Source organism: Taudactylus pleione, unplaced genomic scaffold, assembly GCF_031769625.1.
Source record: "Taudactylus pleione unplaced genomic scaffold, aTauple2 ptg000069l, whole genome shotgun sequence".
Classification (NCBI taxonomy): Eukaryota; Metazoa; Chordata; class Amphibia; order Anura; family Myobatrachidae; genus Taudactylus; species Taudactylus pleione.
Window position 1 is genome coordinate 4926562 of NW_028284471.1, and position 13402 is coordinate 4939963.

The 13402-nt window shown below is 44.3% G+C and overlaps 2 protein-coding genes across 8 annotated transcripts in view; one reads left to right on the plus strand and one right to left on the minus strand.

Moving 5' to 3' along the window:
* LOC148534272 (interferon regulatory factor 4-like) overlaps positions 1-13402 on the plus strand; it is a 79942-nt gene that overhangs the window by 31947 nt on the left and 34593 nt on the right. For 5 of the 6 annotated variants that reach the window (XM_088467072.1, XM_088467069.1, XM_088467068.1 and 2 more), the window contains exons 4-9: positions 1438-1517; positions 4720-4810; positions 5468-5575; positions 5822-6214; positions 6612-6727; positions 6844-7058. In XM_088467072.1, the coding sequence (XP_088323198.1) occupies positions 1438-1517; positions 4720-4810; positions 5468-5575; positions 5822-6214; positions 6612-6727; positions 6844-6948 (893 nt within the window). In that variant the 3' untranslated portion in view covers positions 6949-7058. Of the gene's footprint in view, positions 1-1437; positions 1518-4719; positions 4811-5467; positions 5576-5821; positions 6215-6611; positions 6728-6843; positions 7059-13402 lie in introns of those variants that run through there. The other variant, XM_088467070.1, reaches the window with a different exon arrangement.
* The window catches only part of MYLK2 (myosin light chain kinase 2), a 68192-nt gene continuing 65957 nt past the window's right edge, over positions 11168-13402 (minus strand). For both annotated transcript variants that reach the window (XM_088467067.1, XM_088467066.1), the window contains exon 12: positions 11168-12923. In XM_088467067.1, coding sequence (XP_088323193.1) covers positions 12843-12923 — 81 coding nt within the window. In that variant the 3' untranslated portion in view covers positions 11168-12842. The remainder of the gene's footprint in view (positions 12924-13402) is intronic.

Below are 13402 nucleotides of genomic sequence, written 5' to 3' on the forward strand. Positions count from 1 at the left end.
TGGGATCAATAGGTAGCCGGATGGGGGCCTTCGAAATAAACAGTGCCCAGATACTGCCCAATTTTTAGAGGCACACTTTTTTTTAACAGTACTTAGATCCTGGCTACACAGGAGGGTGCTCAGTTACAGGTGGCCACAGACACAGAGTGGATGCAGGAGGACCACTCTCTTCACTGTTCGCCGGCGACTGTCAGTCACTGTTCCCACTGGTGACTGCAGCACCCTATTGGCCAGTGTCAGTAAGAGCAGGGGGGATAATGGTCATTGTCAGTATGAGAAGGGGGAGATATTAATCAGTGATAGTAAGGGGTATAATAGTCAGTCTCAGTAAGGGGAAGGGTGAGGATACTGGCTAGCTGGAGGAGGTTATCTTGATGCTGCCGGGTGTCAGCGCTGAAGTCCCTGATGTGGCCAGCCAGCTGGTCGTCGGGACAGTTGGCACGGTGATGCCTCACATGGAGCTCATCTTAAAGGATGGTGGCAGGCTGGCCACTCTCGTAGCGTGATGGTAAATATCACACTGCAAAAGACAAAGCCGTTTCCTAGTGGCCACTGGGAGTAGTGCTGCTGCTGCCTGCGTGACCCAGCTCTGCCACATTGCGTCGGGCGGCTCACACTCTGGGCCTGATTCAGACATGCTCGCGAGCGCTGAGCGCTCGCAAGCGGGTCGATGTTGCCCAAGTGCGCATGCGCATGACGGAGGCGGCTCCGTCGTGCGCATGCGCGAAACCCGAATAACGACGGTCAAGCCGTCGTTATGGGTCTCGCACCAAAGGGGGCGTGCTGTCGATGGTGATTGACAGCACGCCCCCTTTGGTGGGCGTGCCTGCCCAGACGGAGGCGTTCCCATGGGAACGCCTACCATCTGGGGCCGGCCCCACTGACATCACTAGTGATGTCAGTGGGAGTGCTTTTGACTCTGATAGAGCCAAAAGCACTCCAGGGCTTGCGGCAGACAAGACCCTACCACAAGGGTCTCGTCGCAAGCCCGATGGTCGCGATGGTCTTGACCATCGTGACCATCATTTTGGCCGCTCGCTATAGCTGTGGGTGGACACCCACAGCTATGCGAGCGGCCAGGAGGCCGCTCTGGAAAGTATGAGAGACGGCCCTGATTCAGAGCGAGCGCTCTGTCAGAGCGTCCGGCTCTGAATCAGGGCCCCTGTCCCGTGTATTACTCCCAGTCCTCCTCTTATACAAGGGGAGAGATCTTCTCTGCCCTGCTGTCTGACACCGTCCGCCAATGTGACTTTCAGCCGCATCACAGTGACAGGCGGCAGTGCTCAGTGCAGCTCCACTCTCAGGATGTTAGTGCCGGGCGGTGGGGGATTTTTACCGGGCGGACCACCCGAAAAATAAAACGTGGGGAGAACACTGGATAGGATTACGTAAGTGTTTTTCTAATGAGTATCTGATAGCAATTTTATTGTGTTTCAGATGAAGACAACAAAGAAGCACCTAAGAGCCCACACACAGAAGGCACTTCAAGGCCCCCAGAAGAACCACAGACAGTTTCAGTTAGTACAACTCTTTAGTTATAAAAGCACAAAATCTTGAAATGTCAAAATTTCTAGAGACCCTCCAACGGGTTCTCTATCACCTTCTACAAGATGCTCTTCTCCTCAACTACTCACATAGGGATGAGGCCCACGCCACTTTGAATGGAGCCACATCTAGCGATTTTTCTCAAACGTCGCATGCGTCGCAGGATGCATACTTATCTTGAACATCGCGTAGGTGCCATGTTCTCGGAGACCTGTGTATGCGTCTACTGCGCTGCCGGAGAGGAGACCACATGGTGCCTGCACACAGGCCCCCTCCTCTCTTAAACCGCTCCTGCTGAACGAGTATTTATTTATTAACAGTTTCTTATATAGCGCAGCATATTCCGTTGCGCTTTACAATTGTAAGCATTAATAGAACAAAACTGGATAATAACAGACAGATAAATAGGTAGGAAGGCCCTGCTCGCAAGCTTACAATCTATAGAGTAGCCAGACTTACTCACTGAGTCATGCATATGCACTATGGACAACAACTTCAGATGGATCTCCTGCATCTAGTCTGGGTTAGGTGTACTGGAAGTGCCAATGCTGCTCTCACATACAGAAGAGTGGGACAGTGCATACGCATTACAATGTGCATATAGAAGCATTAGCATTCCGTTTGCAGCTAGCTGCCGGAGGTGTTTCATTTGCTATTGCAGTTACTGAAGTTGCAGAGTTAAGTAATTAATGAAATGAGTATTGTAGAATGTCAATAAATTAATTTAGGACGGATAACTGAAATAGCAAATTAAGGCCCTGATTCAGAGCTGGACGCTCTGACAGAGCGCTCGCTCTGAATCAGGGCCGTCCCTTCTCCTTTTTGGAGCGGCCTCCTGGCCGCTCGCATAGCTGTGGGTGACCACCCACAGCTATAACGAGTGGCCAAAATGATGGTCGCGATGGTCAAGACCATCGCGACCATCGGGCTTGCGACGAGACCATGCGGTAGGGTCTCGCTGCCGCAAGCCCTGGAGTGCTTTTGGCTCTATCAGAGCCAAAAGCACTCCCACTGACCTCACTAGTGATGTCAGTGGGGCCGGCCCCAGACGGTAGGGAACGCCTCCTTCTGGGCAGCCACGCCCCCGGCATGCCCACCAAAGGGGGCGTGCTGTCACTCACCATCGACAGCATGCCCCCTTTGGTGCGAGACCCATAACGACGGCTTGGCCGTCGTTATTCGGGTCTCGCGCATGCGCACGACGGAGCCGCCTCCTTGGGCAACATTGGCCAGCTTGCGAGCGCTTAGCGCTCGCAAGCGGGTCTGAATCAGGCCCTAAGTGAGTACACTGTAGTTTGGTAGCGAAGCAGTTTATAGAGTGTGGAATTGGTGGAGTTGGAGGGTGTGCTTCCAGCATGTTGCTATGGCTGAAGTCTCCCATTTACATCTGCATTATTAAATAAAACTCGATTAAGATTTTAACCTGACAAAAAAAGATTTTTCCAAGGTCAAACATGTATCGCGCTATAGTAATGGGAAGAAAAGGATCTGTTTGGCGGAGCAGCAGTTGGTATTCATATGGATTTATCCTATGTTGCTTTCTCACATTTCATTCACTGATTATCTCTAAGAGCACTATCAGATAACAGGAAATAAACAGCATAAAAATCTATTGATGTCTCTGCTGTGCCAATCATGATATCCACACCGATTGCTATGTTGGCATATGTGAGACAGTGAGAACTATATGAAGACAACATTTTCTAACAGTGAGACCAGATGCGGCCGTGTAACGCCATAGGCACATCAGACCAGTGGAGCAATTGGAGTGCAGCATAGAAAACTGACTGCATCTAAACTCCTTGTGCTAGATTTACTAAGCATCGGCTTACTATTTTCACCATAAAATTTAAACCAGCAATAATATTAAGTGGAATATTTATCAATGATATTTTGCAGGATATCTCCCTAACACAGCTGATACCAGGAAAATTAAAGCATCCCTAATATGTAACAAGGGCAGACCACAGCAGTTATCTTTAATAGCTATGAGGTCCCTCAGTTTGCACTTACAAAAGCTACACCCGCAGGTGCTGGTTAGCCGACAATTTTACCTTTGCATTCGGAACTTGGCCCAGGCAGCTGACGCCATTAACCATTGAAGCCTTTGGGCTACATACGCACATTTTTTCAGTCTGCAGTAGTGCAGCGGGGGTCTGAACCAGCAAAATAAAGTGATCGCATATGCGATCGCTTTACATCTTACTGATCGCCGGGATTGGCTCATATTCGAGCCCCAGTCCTGGAGACTCAGGGATGATTAATTTGGACGAACAAAGATTTCTTTTTACTGCAAATTGCAACGATAAGGAATCTTTATTATCAGGGACAGATTGTAGTTATTAATTATTATGCCCCTAAATGCAAAATACGCCTGTTTTGCAGATAATATTATTGGCATGTTAAATTTCCATGAATTAGCAACTTTCAAAAGTCACTTAGAAAATTTTGGCCCTGATTCAGAGCCGGACGCTCTGACCAGAGCACTCGCTCTGAATCAGGGCCCACCTCCATAAATATGGAGCGTCCTCCTGGACGCTCGTATAGCTGTGGGTCACCACCCGCAGCCTATACGAGCGTGCAGGGTGATGGTCGCGATGGTCTTGACCATCATGACCATCGCCAGTGCGAGCTGAAGCCTGCGGTTGAGTTTCTCAACCGCAAGGCCAGGAGTGATTTTGGCTCTATCAGAGCCAAAATCACTCCCACTGACATCACTAGTGATGTCAGTGGGGCCGGCTTCTGACGGTAGGCGTTCCCTTGGGAACGCCTCCGTCTGGCAGGCACGCCCCCGGCACGCCCACCAAAGGGGGCGTGCTGTCACTCAACATCGACAGCACGCCCCCTTTGATCAGACACAACGAGCGAAGGAAAGTCCTTCGCTCGTCGCGTCTCGCGCATGCGCACGACGGAGCTCCCTCCGTCGTGCGCATGCGCAGTACACACCATCGACCCACTTGCGAGCGGACAGCCGCTCGCGAGTGGGTCTGAATCAGGCCCTTTGTCTCTTTAGTGAATAGAGAAAAGGATATCAAAAGACGAAATGGTTTGCTTCAAATCAGTAATCAGTGATTTTTAATTCTGTCATTGTTATTTCGGTTTTGGAGTTTGTTTTTCATTCTGTATTATTTTGGTCCTTGTTTAACTAAAGTAATTGTTTACTACTCCTCTTAGATGGAGGATCTGAAGACAGATAGTCCACCCGACATCCAATGTTCCACCAAATTACTGGGGTTAGAGAGTCAAAACAGCCCAACGGAAAAAGGTGATAAAAGACACCGTCAGTATAGTTATAATGAATAGAAATAATTTTTTTTTTAAATTACCTTATTGTGTTTTGTTAGCCCCAGGAACTTTTGAGAATTCCCTTGAATTCAAGAGATTGACATGTAGGTGATTTCCATGACTAATCTTGTATACACATAATAACATTCCAATTTGTTTGAAACAGGCAAACCCGGACAGCCTATTTGTTAGCTCATACCATAAAGCCTACAACATGCTTTCTTTTTGGATCACAATATTGCAATACTCTGATAGTTGCTATATTCTGTCGCTAGTGCACACTATGGGGCTGATTCATAGTCGCACACAAGTCTGTTTTCCGGACAGGTTTTGTTATATGTAGCACTGTGCATGCTCCGCAGCTGAACAGACACAGCTGTGAACAACTATGGGTGATTCAGTATTGTGTGCATCACAGCCACTTCACAACATACTTACAGGCAACTCTGAATACAGACGGAGATCTGCGTTTGTGGACAATTTGCATGCAACTTTAAATTGGCCCCTATATTGCAAAGTGTTTTAGAGGTCTGGTTGGTAGAATTTTTTTTCTTAAATAATATATATATTTATATATATATATATATATATATATATATATACAGACTTACTTCCACTTACATCCTCTCCTATCCAGGAAGTTTTACCGGACCAGTCACCTGTATGAATCATCAGATCGATCATAAAGAAGCAGATTTGTCCGAGGCAGGGGCTGTTATCCCACTATCTCATTCATCATCATCAGGTTAGTCTCTCCAGTCACATCTCCTGATTTAGAATTAGATGCAGGTTTGATTCTATAGGAATACTGCAGCCTGCAGAGTTTTATCATGACTCTAATGTGATGCCATACAGTCTGTGTATATGATATTATATGTCCACAGGGCTCTTGTTTGATAATATTAGCACTACGTGTGCCTATTTATATTGGTATATCTTGACATTCTGTGTTTTGCAAATTTATCCCATATTTTGTTTTTCCTTACTGTAGACTTCTGGCTTCATGTGCGCCTATACTATCAGGGCAAGCTGGTAACTGAAGTCACCACGCAGACAGCTGAAGGTTGTCACATCAACCCGCTATCATCATCCCAAAGTGAATATAGCCTTGGCCCACCCGTCCCACTAGAGATAATCCCACTTCCCTCCCCCGAGGATCTGCCATGCTTTCTGTCTCCATATATGCATACGGTTCTCAAAAAACTACTCAGGCACCTGGACAAAGGAGTTTTGCTGTGGGTGGCACCCGAGGGTGTCTTTGTAAAGCGGCAATGCCAAGTCCGTGTCTACTGGAATGGTCCACTGGCTTTACACACTGACCGGCCTAACAAATTGGAGAGAGATAAGACCTGCAAGGTGTTGGACACTGAATGCTTCATGAATGGTAAGAGGTAAAAATGGAGGGGCTCACTGATAATACTAGGATTATAGGGAGAGGGAATCAGAGAGGTAGTCACTGAGATAGAAGCTGAGAGGAAATCACTGGGATAGGGAGAAGCTACACAAATGTTGTCTTAAAGCATCTTAAAACTAAAGCTATAAACATTAATAGCCCCAATGCCAAGATATTAATCCCTCCACTTATAATGGACTTCACTGAGAAACCAGGGTGCCTTGAGGACAGAGTTTGCGAACCTCTGCGTTAATCCATGCTCCTGATCCCCATCACCCAGTAATGCCCTGTTCTAGAAACCTAGTGATATACGATTATCTAATGTCAGGAGTCATGTGAATGATTGCTTTTACACCTGCACCCCCCCCCCACCCCCCATATGTTGTAGAGCTTCAGATGTATATGATGCACAGTGGTCCAGAACCCAATTACCAGATCCAACTCTGTTTTGGAGAGGAATTTCCAGATTCAACATTGAACACTAAAAAACTAATAACAGCACTTGTGAGTATACCACCTCTTCACATACCAGTATATGCAACACTTACAGATAGTAAAGTATCAATATAATATTTCTGGTAATCTCTAACATGTATTTTATTGGTCACTTCCATTCCTAGGTGGAGCCAGTGTTTGCACGAGAGGTAATTGAAAAGGTAAATAGTTACAGAAGAGATAAACAACCACCCAAGCCACTAGTTTCTTTATTCTGCATTGACCACTGATAAATTACACACTCTCTGCTGTCTTGACTCTTGAAGCTCGATGGATTTGTTTGTTAATACCAAGATTTGTTTTACTAATGTATTTCCAGTGTAAAGCACTGCATAGTATTCTGGCGCTATATCAATAAATTTTACTGATAGTAACTACTGTCGTACATTCTATTTCAACTCTTTCCTTTGTACATGTGTGCATTCTATGCAGACTCCTCCCCTCATACATGTGTGCATTCTCACCCGACTCTTCCCCTAGTACATGTGTGCATTCTATTCTGACTCTTCCCCTTGTACATGTGTGCATTCTCACACATGTCTTCTGCTAGTACATGTGTGCATTCTATTCTGACTCTTCCCCTCGTACATCTGTACATTATATTCCAGCTCTTTCCTTTGTACATGTGTGCATTCTATTCCGACTCTTCCCCTTTTACATGAGTTCATTCTATTCCATCTCTTCCCTTTGTACATGTGTGTATTTTACTCTGACTCTTCCCCATGTACATTCTATTCCAACTCTTCCCCTTGTATACATGTGCATTCTGTTCCGACTCTTCAACTTGTACATGTCTGCATTCTACTCCGTCTCTTCCCCTCATACATGTGTGCATTCTACTCCATCTCTTCTCCTCATACATATGTGCATTCTACTCCGTCTCTTCCCCTCATACATGTGTGCATTCTACTCCGTCTCTTCCCCGCATACATGTGCGCATTCTACTCCGACTCTTTCCTTTGTACATGTGTGCATTCTCACCCAACTCTTCCCCTAGTACATGTGTGCATTCTATTCTGACTCTTCCCCTCGTACATCTGTACATTATATTCCAGCTCTTTCCTTTGTACATGTGTGCATTCTATTCTGACTCTTCCCCTTTAACATGAGTTCATTCTATTCCATCTCTTCCCTTTGTACATGTGTGTATTCTATTCCAACTCTTCCCCATGTACATTCTATTCCAGCTCTTCCCCTTGTATACGTGTGCATTCTGTTCCGCCTCTTCAACTTGTACATGTGTGCATTCTACTCCGTCTCTTCCCCTCGTAATGTGCGCATTCTACTCCGACTCTTTACTTTGTACATGTGTACTTTCTATTCTTACTCTTCCCCTTGTACATGTGTACATTCTATTCCGACTCTTCCCCTTGCACATGTGTATATCCTGTTCTGACTCTTTCCATTGTACATGTGTACATCCTACTCCAACTCTTCCCTCTGTACTTGTAATCGCAGATATCTACTGCGATCACTTCATGTTACATTCGGGGGATCCTTAATATTTGAGGGTATCCCCTTTGGATATGCCTTTCAGCTGGGCTTGTTCCCATATCTAAGGGGCCTATTTATTAGGCTCCTCACCCTTGAATATCATGCGGAAACAGCATTTTCCGCATGATTTTAGTATAACTGATATTTAGTAGTTACCAAAAGCGGAATTCAGGAGATATTTCCTGTGCTCGCTTAAACAGCACAGGTTACCATAATCCCCATTCTTTTCTGAGCTTGACCCCCTGATATACAGACTGTATTAGCTATTAAAGCTTATAGGGTTATCTTAATATTACTTCCTGTCAGCATAGACTTGCATTCACAGCCCAAAGGCTATGGATGCACATTAAGTTAGTTTACTGCCGGGTCCAAACCCGGCGGTAAAATTATAGTGTTAGATATCACTTTACTAATTATCGTTAGCCGGGACAGGGTCTTATTGAAGCCTCTGTGATACGCAGTGTTAAGGAGTGATACTTTCATGGTCCTCACTGCCGTCAATGATTACTAGTCCCTTAAATGAGACTCAGTGTTGGGAGAGACAGGCATGCTGCAAAACTGAGCAAGAGAGCGTAATTGGACTGTAACAAGTGTTCTTACATAGGCAAAGTTCTGTGAGGGTGTGTTAATAGAACTGCGGCCTATACAGCATTGGATGTAAGCAGTGGCGGCTCCAGAGGAGGGGCTGCAGCGGAGTCCAAAATTCAAATAAGGGAGCCACACCAACTACCAGTGAGTCCTGGCCATCTATGCTTGGCAGCATTTGAAATGACAGTTGGTGTGGTTCCCCTATTTGAATTTTGGACTGCGCTGCAGCCCCACCTCTGGACCCGCCACTGGAGGTAAGCTTAAAACTGTGTGCTTGAGGAGTATCTTTTATATCTAGTATAGGGTCGGATAAACCGACTCGGTTCTGGCGAGCACTGATTATGATAACTAGTAGCAAACTGACCAGTACACATATTATATGTACAAATGGTGAGTTCTGATGCCATTGTATATTATACTCCAAACATATACTGGTAGGTTAATTGGCTCCCAAGCTATGCGAGCGGCCAGGAGGCCGTTCTAAAAAAAAAAAAAAGGCCGGCCCTGATTCAGAGCGAGCGCTATGTCAGAGCGACCGGCTCTGAATCAGGGCCTTAGATTGTAAGCTCCACTGGGGCAGGGACTGATGTAAATGGGCGAATATTCCCTCTGTAAAGTGCTGCGGAATATGTGTGCGCTATATAAATAACTGGTAGTAAATAATAATAATAAATATTATACGTAATCCCCTTCTAGTACATTATTATAGCTATCAGAAGTCAGATTTATGTGACCTACATAAACTTATTCAGCCTACTGCAACATGCTTTTATATTGCCCCAGAACTTCTCTGTGAATTGTAAAATGCATAGACGTTAGAAAAGAGTGCATTATACCATGTATGGTTACATTGTAGTCATTGACATGCAGAGGGTAGGCCAACAAAGACAAGGTGGGTCGGTTGTGGTGATATAAAATGTTCCCGCCCACTTATCTCTAAATACAGTTGCACTATATACATTATTAGGAATCTAGGTGGTCTCCCAGAAACCCACGAATCTCACAGACATTCTGGGAGAGTTGACAGCTATATATACTTATACATGTATTTGGGATGTAATCGGCATCTCGGCGCACACAGGGCCTGATTTAGAGATGGACGGAATTGCACGGCTGCACACAAGTGGCTGTGCAATTCCGTCCATTTACAATGCAAATGCAGAAATAGGTGTCACACACCTCCTTGCTGCATTTGCATGATCCCAGTGCTGCGACCGAGGATGCCGATGTTCCTTCGGCCAGGCTACGGGAGCTAAAGATTCCCACAGCCTGGCTGGGTCCTGGCAGTTTGCGAGGCCAGGAAGTCTGCGTACACCCTTGCAGGCTATGGCCTCGTCCCTCCTGGAAAACGGGGGCTTCGCCCCCGTTTCCATGAATGCAGCCAGGGAACGCCCCCGCTCCACCTCCCAAACGCTGCAGTCTGTCAATTAGGCTGCGGTTCGGAGACACTGCGAGCAGACTCGCAGTCGGAGGGCTGCACATGCACAATACACCTCCCACACATGCGCAGTCCTCCCACCATCGGAGATGTGCGCTAACCATCGGGTTAGCGTACATCTCTGAATCAGGTGGTCAGAATCCTGGCTCCAGAATTCAGATCCCGATGGTGAGTCTTTGAGGTTAGGTTTAGGGTTGTGTACCCAACCTATGTATTCATGTGTATGTAGCTTAAAACATAGTGTTTTTGTTTGACAAGCTGTGAACATAGAAGACCTCCCCAACTTGTGCATGTATCAGTGTATTTATTCTGACAAACATAAAAAAGTGGCTTACCCTTCAAACTTTTTATTTTCTTTTTTAGTTTTTTTTTTTCCAATGTGTTAATGACATTTTTCCAATAGAAAGCGGTTAGCTGATCACATTTTGAAGAGCACTTGTGATGCATAGCAAAACTCTTTGGTATTGCAAAATGAGCAATGTAAATGTGCTGTACATCGGCTGATTGGGAGCAAGTCGGTATGTGTGTGGGCACCTTTAAAGTGCAGAGAATCTGAATCTTTAGAAATTACACTGTGTGACAGTTCAACATCACATCAAAGTCCAACCTCATGCCCCTCTAGTACCATTGTGTTCAAATACTTTTAATGGGACTTGTTCTGTTACAAGCACACTTGCCACCTTTAATAAAGACAGTCTGCAAGCATAGTGCACTGTATAAAATAAAAAAAAATGTTTAAATCACTTAAAAACAGACTGCATTCACCAACCAGCTACACTCCCCACATTCTTCCCATTTCTGAAGCAGCACTAGATAGTCTGGTTTGATTACCACTATTGCAGGCTCTACCCAACCTCTCTTGGCAGTGGGTTTGTAGTCCAAAAACCCAGATAAATAACCGCAAAAGTAACCTCCTCTCACTCACAGGCAGCTACATACAAACTGCCAACTTGGGAAAGTGCTTGTGATTGGCTGGCCAGTCAAGGGGATCCCAAAGAATCTTCACACTGATAATTTTGTAGTATTTCTTTTTATTTGCTAACAAAGTACAAATGTAGATGGAGTGTGCTCTTGGGTCTTTTTCTATGGGGATTTTTGGTTCTTTTTTTTATTTCCCATTTTGCCTGACATCATGTAATGCGTGTTGTTTTGTTTTGGGGGTTTTACACTCTTTTGGTATATTAGGAAGAGATCTTGAAGACATCCATTATACAGGGACCAATGGGTGGCAAAGTTGGCATACTATAGGAAGTGGCATGACACTTCTTCTGTTTGCACATTGAAACCTCAATCCTACAGCATCAGTGTCACAGGGAAATTACTACTCTGTACAGCTGGCACTTTTTAGAAGCTGTTAGATACATTTTGGCCTCACCCCTCCCACTTCAGATTTGCCTATACATGGACACACAGAAGTTGTCTAAGCTGAAATACTTTTTGATGCTGTTAACATTCTAATACTTGGATTGGTTACAGACTGTTTGAGTCCCGTTTGTCCAGTTTTGAGAAATTAATACAATAGGCACTGTGACCCTAATAAAATACCACAGTGTATATTTTTATCATTTCCATTTATTCTTTATCATAAAACCAGCTTGTTTAAAAGTAATAATAAAGACTATCAATTGAGGTTCATTACATTCAGATACCACTTGTGGCCCACATATGCATGGGAAATCCTTTAAAAAAAAACTGTGGCTTACTAAAATGGTGCTATGTGCGCAAAGTGATGTAGCACAAAGCAACTAATCAAATTCTTGCTATAATTTTTCCAGCAGTGTAAATAATGGAAATAAATAAAATGTTCTGATTGGTTGCTTACACTTTTGGGCACATACCACCGTTTGTCTAACATAAATGCATATGGGGTCTATTTACTTACAAAGTGCAAATGTGCAATTAACCCATAGTGACCAAACAGCAATATACTCTGACCTACTTAATGCAAATTAGACAGTGAATGTAAAGTTGGTTGCTATGGTTACTGCTCATTTTTAATTTATGTAAATAACGCCCTATGTCATCTTCGTATACTGGCCACATAAAACGTTTATGGATGCCTCTAAAACAGCATATTTGGCAGTAATTGGTACTCATTGAAAAAGCTACAAGTGGGCTCACTGAATTCATTTACATCAGTGCCAAAGCACAGATCAGACATGACCAATCCATCCCACCGCCATGGAAATGCTTGGTATTACTTCCACCAACTACATGTAAGGTCTGTAATGTGGATTATAATTTGTGATTCAATTTGTTAATTTACAGAAGTCAGACAAGCCAGGGATTATCTAGATGACCAATACCTGTCCAACAAGGCAGGATACATTCCACAGAATGTTTTTTACGACCAGCAGGAGGACCTAAAGGGGGAGTTTATGAGGTATTTAAGAACAGCTTCAGGATGTGGGCAACTTAGATTATCAAGGAGTAAAACAAGCAGAACAATCTTCTTCCAATGTTAACTTAACAGAATATTCAATATGTGGTGAAACTGCAAATCTTTAAAGCAAGTCCAGGCACTGGAGATTCAACAAGGCAAGGGATCTGTCACACTGTCGTGACTGTGAAAGTAGTGGGTTATCTTAGTGGCCTATCTTCTCTTCATTCAGCCAGTGCAGGCAGACAGCTGAGACTACTGGTCTTCAAGAATCTGTTTGCAGCGGTCACAGCAAATACGTTCTTCTGTTGAGAATAGAAAGGAACATTTTAAATTATTTTGTCAGAATGATGCTGGGAGATGATTATTTGGAGGTTAAGGTGAGAAAGTACACAAATTACAATTTTATTCTGAACATTTAGTACGGTAGGTGGTCAGGTAAGAATGACGGGATTGCTAATATTGATTTACAAAGATGGGTGGTGTGAATATAAAAAAAATAACAACAATTGAATATGAGAAAATAGATGAATGTCAATTTTGGCGACACTTGTTAATTGCTTAGTAACAGTTTGTAATGGTTGAGTCTAGTATATTTATATAGGTTTGGTAGAAGTAACAGTATAATGGCCACCTGTTATGGATCTCAGATCCGTTTCTCCATTTCATTCTCCTCCAAGCTGCCCAGATTGCCTCCCCTCCGGCCCTCCGTCCTCTGTGATCATCTTCTGTCACTTCCCCTTTCCTGTCAGATTGATTACATTCACTTTTCACTGCTTTAATT